The 15,599-nt window shown below is 42.4% G+C and overlaps 2 protein-coding genes across 4 annotated transcripts in view; one reads left to right on the top strand and one right to left on the bottom strand.

Moving 5' to 3' along the window:
* Nucleotide 1: 1 nt before the first annotated feature.
* On the top strand, nt 2-3,490 carry DNALI1 (dynein, axonemal, light intermediate chain 1; the record flags this gene model as incomplete). Its single annotated transcript, XM_010576300.1, has 5 exons — nt 2-18; nt 120-289; nt 1,131-1,309; nt 1,605-1,769; nt 3,297-3,490. Coding segments are annotated over 5 exons (567 nt in total), but the record flags the coding sequence as incomplete, so codon positions are not given.
* A 490-nt stretch (nt 3,491-3,980) lies between these two features.
* GNL2 (guanine nucleotide binding protein-like 2 (nucleolar)) overlaps nt 3,981-15,599 on the bottom strand; it is a 12,000-nt gene continuing 381 nt past the window's right edge. The window contains exons 3-16 of one of the 3 annotated variants that reach the window (XM_010575955.1): nt 14,337-14,431; nt 13,672-13,811; nt 12,373-12,557; nt 11,828-11,894; nt 10,358-10,516; nt 9,677-9,790; nt 8,752-8,880; nt 7,928-8,032; nt 7,659-7,817; nt 7,404-7,511; nt 6,622-7,052; nt 5,860-5,939; nt 5,044-5,138; nt 3,981-4,206 (exon numbers count right to left, since the gene is read on the bottom strand). In XM_010575955.1, the coding sequence (XP_010574257.1) occupies nt 4,057-4,206; nt 5,044-5,138; nt 5,860-5,939; nt 6,622-7,052; nt 7,404-7,511; nt 7,659-7,817; nt 7,928-8,032; nt 8,752-8,880; nt 9,677-9,790; nt 10,358-10,516; nt 11,828-11,894; nt 12,373-12,557; nt 13,672-13,811; nt 14,337-14,431 (2,017 nt within the window). In that variant the 3' untranslated portion in view covers nt 3,981-4,056. Of the gene's footprint in view, nt 4,207-5,039; nt 5,139-5,859; nt 5,940-6,621; nt 7,053-7,403; nt 7,512-7,658; nt 7,818-7,927; nt 8,033-8,751; nt 8,881-9,676; nt 9,791-10,357; nt 10,517-11,827; nt 11,895-12,372; nt 12,558-13,671; nt 13,812-14,336; nt 14,432-15,599 lie in introns of all 3 variants that reach the window. The other 2 variants (XM_010575958.1, XM_010575957.1) reach the window with 2 other exon arrangements.

Genomic DNA, 15,599 nt, shown 5'->3' with positions numbered 1-15,599 from the left:
CGCCATCCTGCCGCCGCGGTGAGCGGGAGCGGGGCCGGGGCCGGGCCCGCCCCTGCCCGGCAGAGCCCGGCCGGGCCCGCGGGGGGCACCCAGTGAGGCCCGGTGCTGTGTCGTGACAGGGAGTGGGAGGAGGATAACCAGCGGTGGGTGCAGGAGGTGTCCAGCGCGCCCAGCACCCGCCTGGACGTCGTCCACCTGCAGGAGCAGCTGGACCTGCGGCTGCAGCAGAGGCAGGCACGGGAGACCGGCATCTGCCCGGTGCGCAGGGAGCTCTACACGCAGTGCTTCGGTCAGTGCCCAAACCGGCGAACGCCGAAAGCATCGCTGCTCCTCACCCGCTCCCCGACGGGCTGGGGCTCCCGCATCCGCGTCCCTGTCAGCGTTCCTCCTTCCAGAAGGTTTAATGTGGCCTCGGTCCGCGCCGGGCAGGGCTGGCTGAGGCGTGCTGGCCGTGCAGGGCGAGGGTTTGCTGCTCCGGCAGCCGCACTGCTCACACCTTTGCTGCCGGCCCACAGCTCTTGAGTGCTCTGCAGCTCAGAGGGGTGTGACCCCGACCCACGCCGCCAGCCTTTACACAGAGCGCTTTACGCTGCCTTGTCACTCATAAAGCTGACCCTCAAGAGACACATACACATGACAGTAAAAGACGCGAATTCTCTTAGTTGTCCTTAACTCAACAGTTAATTTAAAATAACTTAAAACACCGTATAACTGTTAAGCACTCTTACAGACCCTGATGACCTGCTGCCAGTCTTCCAAATGCAAGAGGTCACCATTGGTTTGAGCAGGATCCTTCTGGAGGCTCTCAACTTTCCTGGAGGCTTCCCGATAACTGCAAAAAGTCGTTACAAACTTTTAGGCATTTGCTGTTACAGCTTTAGCAGATCAGTATCACTCTTGTTACCATAGGTTCTGTACCACCACTCTGCTTTCGTTTGCTAGCACTCAATGCTATAGCTGTAATGTAACAAAAAAGAGAAAAATAAATTATGACTATCTCTGGTAAATCCCCATTGCTTCCGTGGTGCAGAGAATAGGTAAAAGGCAACAATCTCTGGACCCTGTATGTATCCAGCATTCCCAGAGTACAGTAGCTACTCTAACCAGATTGTCGCCATCTTTCTTTAAAGATGAATTGATCCGTGAAACTACAATTAACTGTGCAGAGCGAGGACTCTTGCTGCTTCGAGTCAGGGATGAAATCCAAATGACAATTGCTGCTTACCAGACGCTGTACGAGAGCAGCATTGCGTTTGGCATGCGGAAGGCACTACAAGCTGAGCAGGGCAAATCTGACATGGAAAAAAGAGTAAGTTGGGCTGTTAACCCCATAATGTAGTTTTCTGCACGTGATACAGCATAAGGATATTACATATAAAGTTTTATAGGAAATCAGTTATCTCTTGTTTCCACTGGATGGCAGTGAAGATCACCAAAACGCTTGTCTTACTGTTTTCCTAGGGCTTAATTGCACTTCATAAATCATGTGCTATTCTATCTGGAACACTTTAAAGACTGTACAACATACAACTTTTTCCCATCTTAACTGAAAATCTTAACTGAAAATTGATTACTAACAAACAAAACTTGTGCTCTTTTCCAAGATTGCAGAGCTAGAAGAGGAAAAGCGGCAGCTGGAAAGACAAGTGAGTGAACAGAAAGCTAAATGTGAAGCCATTGAAAAACGTGAAAGTGAAAGGCAACAGATAGAAGAAAAGAAACACACTGAAGAAGTTCAGTTCCTGAAACGAACAAATCAACAGCTGAAGGTTAGTAAAAAAAACACAATTCAAAATAGTAATGGTAAAACTTCTCATTTTGTAATTGGAAAGATATAAAAATATCTTTCTCCTTACAGTTTTAAGTGTTACATTTATGATGTATTTGTATGAACGTTCCACTTTCTCTAAATTTTTAATGAAATGGGAAAACAGCACTTTTGCATTCTCTACTTCCTTGCTCTGTCAGCAATTGGTCATTACTAGTAAACCTGATGATGCAAACAACAGGTCAGATTGAATTTGAGTCATACACACATTTGCCAGGGAGAAATTTTTTGAACTTGTTCAGAAAATGATAAATTGTTATAGTCAGCTGGAGAGCAGATGCATGCAGCTGAACCGCAAATGCAGAGGCTTCAAACTTCACTGATACCCTAGGAATCTATTTCTGCATAACTTGATTGTAAGGTTGCAATGGTTAGCACCCCTTCTCAACTACAAAACAGAAAATCTAGCGAAGGCAAATTAAGAAGTTTTGTTTCTTTGCCGTTGGCCATTAAAGTTGACTCCCTGATAACGAGACACATGACTTAACATTAAATATTACCTAATAAGAACAACTGTGTACTTACGCAGTAGGGACTGCATAATTACAGGAGTAATTTTGTGCATGCTGCTTTGGTGAAAACAGCACTTCTGCTCATTACTTTGATTTTGAAAGGAAAAAAATCCCACATCTTTTGAGTAAAGAAAAAATGTTACCATAAACAACATTAAATGTTTCTGGCTACCGCTAAAAACATTTCCTTTACACCGAGCTGCTTTCCTCATCTTCATTGTTCCTAGTTTCTCCTTTCTAAACCACTGACATCTTCAGGCCATCCTGAAATCTTTCAGGGCACAAAATGGAATAACTGTTAGATCAAATACGTGTTGCCACTGAATCCATGTTTCTTCCTTGAAGTACAACTATTCTTAACAGCTGTGTGTATACTAGTGTTGTAGTTTGTTTTGATGGCAGCTCTAGGAAGAGGACAATCTAAGAGTCCTGGAAGCTTCATGCGCTACACACTCCCTAAGCATGGGTAGCTCTCCGATCAATCTACTAATTGGGCGTCAAGTTGTCTGAGCAACTGAAAAACTTTCTGTTCCCAGCTACTTTTGTCCCAGAGTCAGAGTTTGTGTTCCAAATGTGAGAGAGCCAAATATTTAATTTAACTAACATAGTCCAGCCTGAAGTCAGGCAATTCAGACCACTGTTTCAACAGCTTTTATTTAATTTCCTCTTCAATGCTTTACATTATAAAACGAGTCTTTCATTGTATGGAACCAAGGCCAGCTCTTTTCTTCTCAGAATGCAACAAGTGTGTATGCCAAGAATGAAAAGCTAATTTATAAAACATGTAGTAAGGAATGGAATTGCTACGGAAAAAAACCCTGGCCTGCTTCTCTTGAAGTATTGCAGCATCCCTCAGCTCCTTGCTTTGAATATGTAACAATTTATCACTTTACAGCAACGCAGGTTTATTTTTTAGGTTGAATCTAATTTGATGTACTGTCTCATTTGTTTTTCAGGCCCAACTTGAAAGCATCATTGCACCAAACAAGTAGATTTTTTTGCTGTTCTCCAGGCAGTGCTCAGAAGAGCTGTCAGAGCAAGAAGTTCGCAATTAGTGACAAAGATTTGTCTTCATAAAGCAATCTTGAATTTTCACTTACCAGTAACTGAAGGCAGCGTAATTGTATTATTTCTTTCTTTTTCTCTTGGAGAGTTGTGTTAATTGTACATCAAAATGCCTTGTCAGAACCCATAGTAGTAACCTAGGATGAGCAATACCAATGCTCTCTACGTGGCTATTTCTAAGGAAAGAGGGGTATGATAACATTCCAAGCATCGCTTCTCAGTGGAAGCAAAAGAAATCTTTACTTGAGATAACCTGTGTAACTAGCTGGATCTACATAGCAAGCAGACATGGGAAAGATAATTCACTGTAGTCATATGAAAAACTCCATAAAGCTAGTTTCCAGAAAAAAAAAACCAAAAACAAAAAAAACCAAAACACAACAAAACAAACAAACCACCACCACTGAATAACACTTCAGGATATGTTTTGCCAATGCAGTGTTTACTGGCCTTAGATGGTGATGTGGAAATACCACGGTCTCCAACTGCATAAAGAACTTTCAGATGATGCAGCTACAAAGAGTGAGATGCTACTCCTGGGAACAAGACAGACAAGTCAAACTAGGCTTTGAATGGGAACTACAAGTTTTATATTAAAAAAAGCCACTGCATACTAGAGCTGTTTTATGTAAAATTTAATAGAATAAGCAGTTATTGCTTATGTTTGTATTTTTTGTGCTTTGATCTTTGTTCCTCCAAGCCAGTTTTTTTCTTGTTCTTATTCTTATTTTTCACGTTGTGAGTTTCATAATACCGGACTCCAACTTTCTTGGAGCGCTGCTGCCTCTCAGCTCGTCTTCTCTGCAAATACACACAAAACACATTAGCAAATCCACAGTATCCATAGCCTGAATTTGTTTGCATTCTTTCAAACATTGTTCACTTTGCATTCCACATGCCTTAAGTAAAATAAATAATTTCAAACAAAACATTACTGACGTGAATATATGGACATTGATACGGAACCCACCCCCCCATGCTCTTAAAATGTTACAAAGGAAGATACACTTTAATCTTTACAGAAGTAGTAAACAAGATACAAGAAGCAACCTGATGGGCATAGTCACGTAAGAGGTCTTTAACAGCAGATGTGACAGAACATTCATAAATGGAATTCAGTCTTCTCCTCCCCTCCCCCCAGTCTTCTGCTCCCCTTTCCAAAAAGCCCTTGCTGTACAAGTTTGCTTACAAATCACTTTCAAAGTCCTACAGACAGACTATTTCACTTGGTATTTAAGTTACTCTAGAAGAACTGTTTAGACTTGACTAACATGAACAGAAAATAGCAGCAGCAGCTCTCTTTCAAGACAGAATAGTACTGCCCATCTAGTTCCAAATTCTCCCATCTCCCAACATTTAGACCCCTGCTCTCTTAACAGCATCAGTGGGCAAGCTAATGCTGAAAGCAGATGGTTACCCACAAAGGATTCTCCCCTTCAACACTCCTTCTGTTGTGGTTCCTGCTGGACCCTTTTCAGCAGCAAGTCACCCTGTCTTCACATTCACCCTACCTCAGCTACAATCCCCACGCTCTCTCCCTCCTACTAGCACCCAGTCTCAAAGCTCTTAAGTGGTAATGGGAAATCTATGTATAAAAGAAGCCAGCTCATTTGTTGTACTACAAGAAATCACACTTACTTCTTTGGATGTAAGTTTCTTGCAAGGCTGTTTACCCAAAAGGTCATCATCATCTTCCTCTTCTCCTTTCCTTTTTCTTTTCTTCTCTGTGCTGCCTGCAAACAGCAGAGATCACATACTTGGGCATCTTCCAAACCACCCATCTCTTTTGCAGCACTTAAGACTGGGGTCACCACCCCATTTACTTCAGCAAAGCATTCCTTTGGTCATATTTTAATAGCTTCTACCAAAACAACATGCATGGTCCTTACCAGAGAATCACTCACTATTACTATGAAAACTGCTCTTGAGAAGCAGACTGCTTAAAGTCTCATGCAAGTCCAGAAGAATTTCATAGTCTTGTCGGAAGAGGGTTCTCCCACCATTTAGCCTTTAATCAAACTTACTATGGAAACTGAAGCCACACTCTTGAAATTACCCCAATAAAACCTATAGCCTGAAGTAGCTCTGTGCTTTTATAATGTCGTAAACCCCTTCCACTCCCTTCTGTGTAATATTATACCGTGTGGAACGGAATTTGCTCAGACTGCAATCTGCCCATAGCACCATTCTTTTGGAAATACAACATTTGTCTTTGCTTACCCTCATTCACTAGTAGAAGGACATACCTTAATATACAGACAGGTGTTCTATAGAAAGGCTACAGCAAGGTCATTGGGCAGCCCTTAGGTTAGCTATGGAAACATTTAAATAGCTCTAGGGGAAAAAGAACTTGCAATCAGGAGCTAATGAACACTTCCCCCCCTAGCTCCCTCTCTTCTCTTCCTTATAGGATTTCCAAATGTAGATTAAGAACATCTGCTAATCTTGTTTTACCTCTGTCTTCAGTTTCTTTGGGTTCTTCAGACTTCTGCATGGATTTTGCAAACACTTTTTCACTCAGCTGCTTAGGGATTCTACAAAAGATAAAATAAGCAATAAAAGAATGTCATAACACAAAATGTAACCATCTCTGAGAAGTGATCAGTCTCCAACAGATCCCAGTAGCCTGTCAGCAGCAAAGCCACAGCCTCTGCACCTCAAAAACATATTACAGTAATCTTGTCTCTGGAGTTTACTGGGCTTGTGCGCTGCACAGAGGGACAAAATATAACACTTAACCTTGAAATCTTAGTCCTCACAAGGCTGGTGGATGAGCTTTGCTAAAACTAGGCCTGCTGGATGAGCTGGGATACTCTGGTACATGCATGGAGACCAGCTGGCATATCCATGTAGGGCATTAGCCTTGGTACTGCTCAAGAAAGAATGCAGCATCAAGGAGAGATCCAAGGATGCAATATTGCTACCCAGAATACCAACAGATTTCTAATCCATAGGTTAAGAGGCAGCTCTCCAAAAGCAAGAACATTTTTAGTTAGGCTAGTAAACAGGACTTCTTGGAATAATCTTTCAAAAACAAACTGCTGCTTGGCCAAAGTTCAAATATTTATGGCTAAGCTAGATAAGCTGTGGCAACTTGTGGGTGGCAACACAGAGGAACCAGTCAAGCGAATCATGAATGGAGCAAAACCACAGCAGAACTGCATTAACTCTTTTCCCCCCTGTGAAACACTTGAGTCACTGAACAAATTCAGATACCTTATTGCTGAGAATCTCTTGGCTTTGGCTTTATCCAGAAATTTTTTGTATTTTGCAATCTTCTCCTCCAAAGCCTTAAGAACCGCCTTGGAGCTCTCCCTGGCACCTGGTACAGCCAACTGCGATTCCTCCTCTACTGAATCTTGATGTTGCTCATTTTCCTCTTTCTCCTCTTCCTGCTCCTCCTCTTCAGAAGAATCATTGTCTGTTTCAAAGCCTGGCACATCTACAGGAACCAGGTCTTCTTCTGAGAACTGAGGTGCCACATTAATCCTCCCAAAGTTCTGCCGAACATGTGACATGAGTTGCTTAATTTCAGTGTCTGTATTATTCTTCTCTTCTACTGGCTCCACACTTGATGCTACCGACTCAGAGATTTTCTCTTCATTATTATCTTGGCTTGATGTCATAGCTGCTTCCAATGCAGGAGGCTACAAGAAAGGGCATAATGGATGTGTTATCCACAAAGTCTGTCCCACCATCTCTGAGAGCAATTTCCATTTTATCTCTTTGGAAAAAGTCTAAGATAACAGGCTAACAACGGGAGAATTACTGACACTTCTGGTAGTCAGAAGATTGTAAAATGGCTCAGACATCTCTGTGAAGAGCACTGCTACCTGATCCTCACCAAATTCAAGCAAGTGTCGCCTGAATCACCAGACTTGGGCAGAGTCCAAGACATGCACTGCCCAAGTTACATGGCACTCTGGGAAAAAGAACAGTGAATACCATTAGGAGAACTGAATAACATACAAGAGGCGGCACAAGCATCACATTCTCACCTGGGGACCTGTTTCTGCATTCGGTGGCTTCACAAAGAATGGGATTCTGCCCCTCTGCCAGTCATTGAGAACCATCTTGCTCACAGTTTGCAGGTCAGGCTCACCACCCTGAAAGAACCCAGTAACAGTTTATGTCCACATTTGCAGGGCATACCACCTTTCCATTACCTATAAGCAACAGAAACATTTCTATTTCCCATGTTCAGTAACAGGCCACATGCTCTTCCAGCCTGCAAATGCAGAAAGTCATCACACCTTTAGCAGTTTTCCAGTCCTACAAGCAAGTTTCTCAAGGAAGTCTTCTGTATCCTTCCAGGAATCAATCTTGTACGTCTTTCTGATGTACTCTGGTTTGGCTCTTTCCAGCACCGCACTAATATGATCTTCAGGGCTCTTAATCTTTTCAACTTGAACCTGGAAACAAATGGTAGAATATCAACCCTTTGGGAAGTGTGCATTCATTTCTTTGAACCCATCATATTGACAACAGCAAAGATCTTCCAGCATTTAGTGCAGATACATACCACTCCCTTCAGCACAATGTCTGTTTCTGTGTCTCCAGAGGGATAAACTACACCTGGGCAGTCGATGAGAAAAATCCGCCGCATCAAGGTAATGTATTGCCATACCTGAAAGAGATCAGTAGTTCCCCATGTTACCTCCTTCCACACAGCTCTGTTCTGATTTTTAAATGCACAGTTCTAACACACAGGATTCATCTTAGGAACTTGGCATTAACAGACAATGGAATATAACTTGGCATTTTTGTTAGCTAGCCAAGACATATTGCACCTTGCTCCTTCTGAATCAGCCAATGCTATCCCTAAGGTTTTGCACCAGACTACTAACTCACAGGACCAAGGTGAGGAAACTACAATCACAACAAACTCCAGTATTCTGTGGTCTTCCTCTTCCATGATCCTTAACTTTAGTGATATTTAGGAGTAAAATGAACAGGCTAGCAAAGAAGATTCTCGTAACTTTGTCTTCTTGTTTACGGTCACATTCTTGAAGAACAGAGTTAGAAAACCAGCACTAGCAGAGCCTGACAGCACAAATATACCAAATAATGTGACTCGGGAAAGTGCAGACCCCGAGTCAGGGCTGCTGAGCATTCAGATCACAGCGCTACTGTACAGGTAGAGTGGGAACTCAGGAATGCTTCCAGTAGCAGTGCTTCAGAGCAATGCCTGTTGATCAGCCACTCCTCAAACTCAGGGTCACATAGCCTGTACAGTTCAAGTGTTAAGACTTGAAAACATCACTGAGCTAATTTTTCATGAATTCTGCCTTTGACAATGCACTTACATAACTAATTTTTATCTTTAATGTAGGGATCTCTTCCTACCTTCGTTTCACCTGCAATAGGGGCCACATTGCAGACCTTCTTAGACCGTAATGTATTGATCACTGAGCTTTTGCCAACATTTGGATAACCAATGAAACCCACGCTGATCTGTTTCTTGTCAGAGTGTAACTGTTAAGAAATAGCACATCTTTTTAACATCTCATAGAGAAAGACAGAATTACTACAGTTCTGAACATTTGAGCAGCTACTGTTCTCACTATATTGGAAAGCAAAGGGGACTTCAAAGTACCAGGTCAAAAAATGAGATCAGCTCTTTTCTATCAAGAGAAATGTATAAGGGTACAACCAACTTGCCATCCAAGAACTCCAAGCATTGAGGAGAATATCTGCTACTTTAAAAGAAAGACATGAACCCCTTGCATTCCTTGTTGCTCTAAAATTACTTGTGAACACCTTATTTAGAAACCGTTTATGATGAGAAACCAAGCAAATACAAACAGCAGATGGGGATAGAATATAGATGTGGCCTGAAGAGACAGTAACTAATCTAAAGGCAACAGAAGGTGCCTTTCTTGAAAAATGAAGACACTTAAAAGGGCAATACCTTAATAGAATATGCATACATGCAGGACAAACAGGTGTGAAATACGTTCCTCTCCTACACATTCAGATGAGACCTAGGAGTGTCAACTGGATACCCTGTCTACAACAAACCCAGGCCAGAGACTGATGGTCCAACTCACTCTTTGTGGATCTCCTCAGTTTGACAAACATTTTGAACATATTTGAACAAATATTTTCCATTTTCTCTCCAAAGAAGGGAGTTTTACTGATGGAGCCGTTTGCTGACAGAATGGCCATCAGAAAGTGTACTGATCCCCAAACGCTAACAAAACAGAGGACTCCACACTAAACACCTCCCCCTCCCCAAACAACAATAAAAATCACCAAAATTATTCTGTACCTTTCCAAACTGCCTTAAAAGCTGTATAAAAGCACCTTTGCCAAAAGGGTTTGTGAGGCTGGCATGAAAAGCAAGTGTTGGATACTCCTGGGACAGGACAGCAACCCAGCGCTTCTAAAGAGGAAAACATTACTTGGTTAGGGATCCTGTGCTGCGGAGGTGGTGAAACAATCTGCTTATAAGCAGAAGTACACAGCATCTTCACTTGGGTCACAAATGTAAGTGTCTATGAAAACTGCTATATAAGAACCTTTGAAGCATTTCACCAACCCAATAGCTAAAAGGTTTGAGTATTGTTTTTATAAAAGACAAACAATTTCCCAAAAACGCCTTCACTGCTAGCTAAAACTAATTAGTTTAACAATATAAAGCAAACCAGCTGTGGTGGATATGGATCTTACGCTGACTAACATTTAGCATACTCTGGAGACATCAGCTGAACTGTTAAATCCAGACAGAGGAAGTAGAGAATTTGTGGCTGGTGAGTGTTGCTCAACTCAGCCAAACTTGGACAGATTTACATTGTAATTGTTACTTTTATAGCAGGCAAGCAGAGAGTTCCCATTGACCCAGTTACATTATGCCCTTTGAGACCAGCATGAGGACTGGCAACAGAATTAAAGCAGAGGCTACAAAAGGAACAAAGAAGGTCCAAGGAGTAACAGGCAGGACTGTGCTTACAGTAGCCCAGGTAGGAACAAGATCACATTTGTTCAGGACAAAAATGAGATGTTTCCAATGTTTCTCCTTTTTAAGATAAGATTCCACATGAGGGGAGCGAGTACCCATGGGATCCCTGGCATCAAGAACTTGAACAACAACATCTGATGAGTCTATCACCTGAAAAAAAAAATCACACAGAAGGAAAGGATTTTACAGAAAGTAAGATGTCTATACCTCCCCAAAGTTTCTAAACTACAACATTAATTTAAAAACCTTGTATCCTTCACAAACAACTGTTACTTCCCCATAGACTACTGAAGCTCAGACTAATATCCATCGATCTTCCACTCTCTCTTCTCCTTGCTCCCCTCCAGATTCAGGCTAATAGCTTTTACCTGTTCTTAGGCACCAGGAAGATGCTGGTAGCACTTGGGAAAGAAAACACTGCACCCAAATGGGAAAATTAATTGCTTCAGTAGACAAAAACAATGTTTGCCATCCATTCTGCAGCAATTCAATTCTGCCATTTCATAAAGGATCAGGATATAAAACATGTTTTCTGGATCAATATGAAACACACAACCAAGTAGGAACCTGCTGTTAGTCCGCTAAGCATCTACAGCAGGGAGCTGTCATTTTACGACTTGCTTCAAGCCAAGTGAATTTGTTTCACAGCTATTTCCTGCATTTTTGGCAGCATCTTACTGAAATCTGTTTTGCTCTATCATTCCCAGTGCTTTTAGATCTAAATGAAAAGGTTTTAAGCTACATTCAGAAATTCAGAGCAAAAAGTCAAGCAATTTCACACCTAACAGTCACTGAGAGCACACAAACTGCTCTTACAACCCTAATGCACTCTCAGTCTCCATTTCTCTAACAGTCAAGGTGGCTTATGGGGGAACTGAGGGTCAGGGCCCTTCAAAGACGACCCTATCAATATGCCACATGTTTTTCACCTAACAAAACTTAAGGGCATATGACTGGTTTATTTGTGGTGAAGACCCAGGAACCTAAGAGAAGCTAACACCTTCCTTCTGCCAGTTGATCTCTAGATCATCTATTTTAAGGATGTTTGTTCCAGTGAGATGAGAACTCAAGAATCAAGCTCAGTCAGGCAGAGAGTTGAAAATGAATCTCTGCTCTCTTCTACAGCTGGCTTTCTCTGTTTGTGTTTATGTACCGTATCAGTACCAGAAAAAGGGTGTATGGTTTCAAGTCAGTCCGTTCCAACTAGGCTGACAGGAAAGCAGGCAAGGGAGTGACAAATTCAGGACATCACTGCATGAAGAAAGTCACTGTCTTAACGTTTCTAAGAAACTTTGCAGCAAGCTCAGTTGTATCAAAGCTTCCCTAACAGAGCAATGAATGGTTTTTCAGAGCTGTTCTGATTATTGCTGTATAGGATTTCCAGTGGTGTGCTGAAGCACTTGACTTCATAAAGGCTGAAAGCTAGACATGACTCTGCTGCAAATTATAAATGTTGCTTACCTTGTAGAGCTCACCCCAGATTCTTTTGGACTGTCCTTTCTTATATATTTCCTCTTGTGCTTCATCCCTGAAAGTGGATTACCAGAGACATCAGTAACAGGGTTACAGCATTGTCTTCTCTCAAGCCATTTACAGACAAAAGAGGAGATGAGGCCCAAGTAACAGATAGCTGGGATTTAGCCCCGGTCCCTGTGCTCCGCCTTCAATCTACCCATCTGCAGAAAGATCCTATAAACATGCACTCTTTCAAAGATTCCTATCTGCCTACCAGTCAGTTCCTTATCTAACCCAAAATGTGAGTTTGGAGATATTCTGACATGCAACAGAAAACGAATTATGAATGAGGACAGAAGAGTCTAATGGAAGCAACAGTTTGGTTAAAAACATAGGGACAAAACAGGATTAAAAAATCCCAAATTCAGCTGATATCACTTTCCTTACTCCTCATACAGCAACAGCATTGATGGATGTACTACATACTTCTTTAAAAACAAAGCTGGCTCTTCAGAACTGTAGACAATGAATAATTTCTTCTTTCTATTTACCTTACACCAGTGTCTTCTATCACCAGGTCTCGGTCCTTGCCCTGATCATAAGATCCCGATGAGGCTTCAGCGTTCTCCACCAGAGACTGCACATCACTTGCAGAAAGATTTGGTCTTTTCCTCTGTGATTTGGGGCCAAATGTTGTTTCAAATGTTTCTGTGTCAAGAATGTGAACTCTGGAGGTCTAAGGAAAAACAGGTTCGTAAAAAAACCCACAAGCACTGTTTTTTCCATCTCTCATGACATGCAGTGAACAAGACCTTCATTCAACACAACTCTGCAACCTGTGACAAGAGTTACAGGCACTTTCCTAACAATGTTTGAGTTTTCCAGCTTAATCTTTGAGAAACGTAAGAGTGGATATTTAATAAGCAACAAAACACATCACACTTGCCAAAGAACTACGCTTCAATTCTTTCACCATAAGTGATGTCAAATGTAATTAAAGCTACCGTGATGAAAATTCAGCTGGTATCTTTGATCATTTCTTATTTTTTCTAACAAGTGCACAAATCTCGCCAAACTCACAGATTTTTGTCAGGGATAATTACAATCAAAACTGTAGATTTTAAAGCCTGTAATGAATGCCAACTTTCCTCCGAATGGCATACAATTCATTGCTGAAAGAAGTAATTTGTTTTTGTAATGCACATCTTAGTTTCTTGATTTTTTCCTTAATTTAGGTAACATTTTTATGACATAAACCTGGAAAGTTTCCATATGAAGAAATAGCTAGCAAAAGTCCAAAATAATAGTTCAGACATTATGAAAGAAACCTGGTAATATCTAAAACTTGATGTACTAGAAATGAAGGCTGCATGCACAAGAATTTCTGATTCAAGATGAAAAGCACATATTTGAGTTCAAATTCATCATACAAGAATGTCTGCAGTGTGAAGCATCCTCAAAAAAGGTCCCTCTGTCATGGGAGCTATTAGAAGCATTAGAACATAAGGTGGCAAGCTGCTACAGTCATCCTAAGCTGGTACACTAACCTAGGATGTTTTAGGGTAAGCTTCCTACCAAAAAATGAAAATTTCTAATAATTAATAGATCTCATAAACTATGGGGAAGTAATACACTGCTTCTTTGCCTTCACATTTGATGTCCATAGTGACAAGCTGTCAAAAATATCCTTCCCCGAGTCACCTGCTCTAATTGCCCCTCCCAATGCTTCTAGAACACAACATTTCACCAGACTGAACAGAGACGGCACAATCACCCGCAGATAAATAAAATTCATGACACCTTTGCCCACACAACCCAGCCTTCACCCTGTACAGATGAACAATACCCACATGTGGTTTAATCCGATCGTAGAAAAGGGACATTGGCAACTTTCTTTGCTTCATGACCACTCTGTAAGGATCTTTCATGACAGTTTCCATCTCTTCTTGAAATTTCTGTAGGGATGATTGCCTGATCACACGAGTATTTCCTGCATGTAAAAATACATATTGTACCTGACCACTCCTCATCTTAACTGCTTCAAAGACCCCAGGTACACTAATAAAATATTAATATTCCATCTGGAATCAAAAATACCAGTGACAAAAAATAGAGGATTTTACTTGCAACAAACCCCAAATTAGCATAAATAAGCCAACCCCTTTCTTTCCCACCACTTGAAGAAAATTTTTAAAAGTATCCCTCGGACACTTAACATACATAGGCTACGACATATGTACACACAGGCAAACCCCAGAAAATGACCAAAGGGGACAGAATAACCACACTTTAGAGGAGTGCGCAGAAAGCAAACATCCAAAGTACAGGTACATGCGAAGCATGAGCCCATACCCAAGCCTACGGTGGAGATCCTTCACCTCCATTTTCAGTATCTGTCCCAGACAGCACTGAGACCCCAATTCTGAAATAAACACCCTCCAAACACACAAAGTTCAACGGTTTTTAAGCTTGCTGAGTCTGCAAATTGAAAAAAAAAAACCAAAAAACAACTCACCAAACCATTTAATATTTGGTTCCACTCTTGCAACTGTGCCTGGTGCCACTGTTGATTGATACTGTAGAGGCTTAATCACTTTACCATGTTTGTTTCTAAGCAAAGAATGAGAACACATGTAACTACGCAGGGCAGCACACACCCCTCTAGCACTTTTGTTCACTAGACCAGAAGTACATCCACAAAATCCAGAAAGACCCTTCATCTAGAACCAGTGCCCCTGAGATTGTTATCAGAGACAGTACTGCCTGTAAAGGCTAATTAACTTAAACACTGCAGAAGTGATGTTGGTGAGTGCACACTCCAAAGTCTCACTCCAGCGTGACCAGACTCTTGATGAAGGCTGCTTATGTCAGACCAGGAATAGCTTATTGGGTTGCAAAAAGTACCAATGTACAATTTCCTAGTAAACCCTGCTTTCTTCTCTCATGGGCTCACGTGGAACTTTTCAATCAGCTCTACCCATCAGCTGGTGCACAGCACTCACCATAAGATGATTTCCAAGTTGAGACCTGCCTTAAATTTAATAATTTTTGAAAATACATATTCCCCAGTCTGCTCTCAAAACAAAGTGAAATCTGGCAAAACAACACACAACCGCTAATCTGAACCAGGACTCTCAGAACACTCTGCAGCATCTGCAAGACGGCAGAGACATGTTTATGAGGTGGGAGCTGCTCCACAGCCAGCAATTCTCAAGCAGAGTGAGGGGGTGTCTCTCCATGAAGGAGCCGTGTGGAAGTCAGGCTCTTCAGACATTTTGAGGTGAGCTTTAGAGTTACGCTGTTGTGGGAAATGAAGGAATTCTGGGCATTTTTGGGGTTCACAACATTCCAGGGAGATCACATCAGCTGTTCTGCACCCCGTGTTTTCCAGCTGCATTCCCTGATACACACCACTGGTCTGTTTGGAGCTCAGGACAAGGTTTCCCAGCTCACGTTATCACAGGAAACACGGAGGAGCAGCTCCGTGCCAATAAACAGGCATTTTGGCATCAGAGTGCGGGCAGCGGCCCTCAGCGCGGCTGAACGTGCGTGGGCAGCGGAGGTCACGCCGCTGCTCGGCACCGACAAACGCGCTCACTGCGCCGCAAGGCTCCGGTCTGTCCCGCAGGCCGCGGCCCGGCAGCGTTACCGACAGCGCAGTTACCGGCACCCGCTCGCCGCCGCGCCCGGCGGGAGCCCGGCCCCGCGGGAAACCGGTCAGCGCCTCCGCCCGGGCGGGCGCACGGAGCCACCTGCGCCCCGCGGCACCGGTAACGGC

Source organism: Haliaeetus leucocephalus, unplaced genomic scaffold (assembly GCF_000737465.1).
Source record: "Haliaeetus leucocephalus isolate CR32 unplaced genomic scaffold, Haliaeetus_leucocephalus-4.0 Scaffold517, whole genome shotgun sequence".
NCBI lineage: Eukaryota > Metazoa > Chordata > Aves > Accipitriformes > Accipitridae > Haliaeetus > Haliaeetus leucocephalus.
Note: the sequence above shows the minus strand (reverse complement) of the source record. Positions and strands in the feature narration are given on the sequence as shown.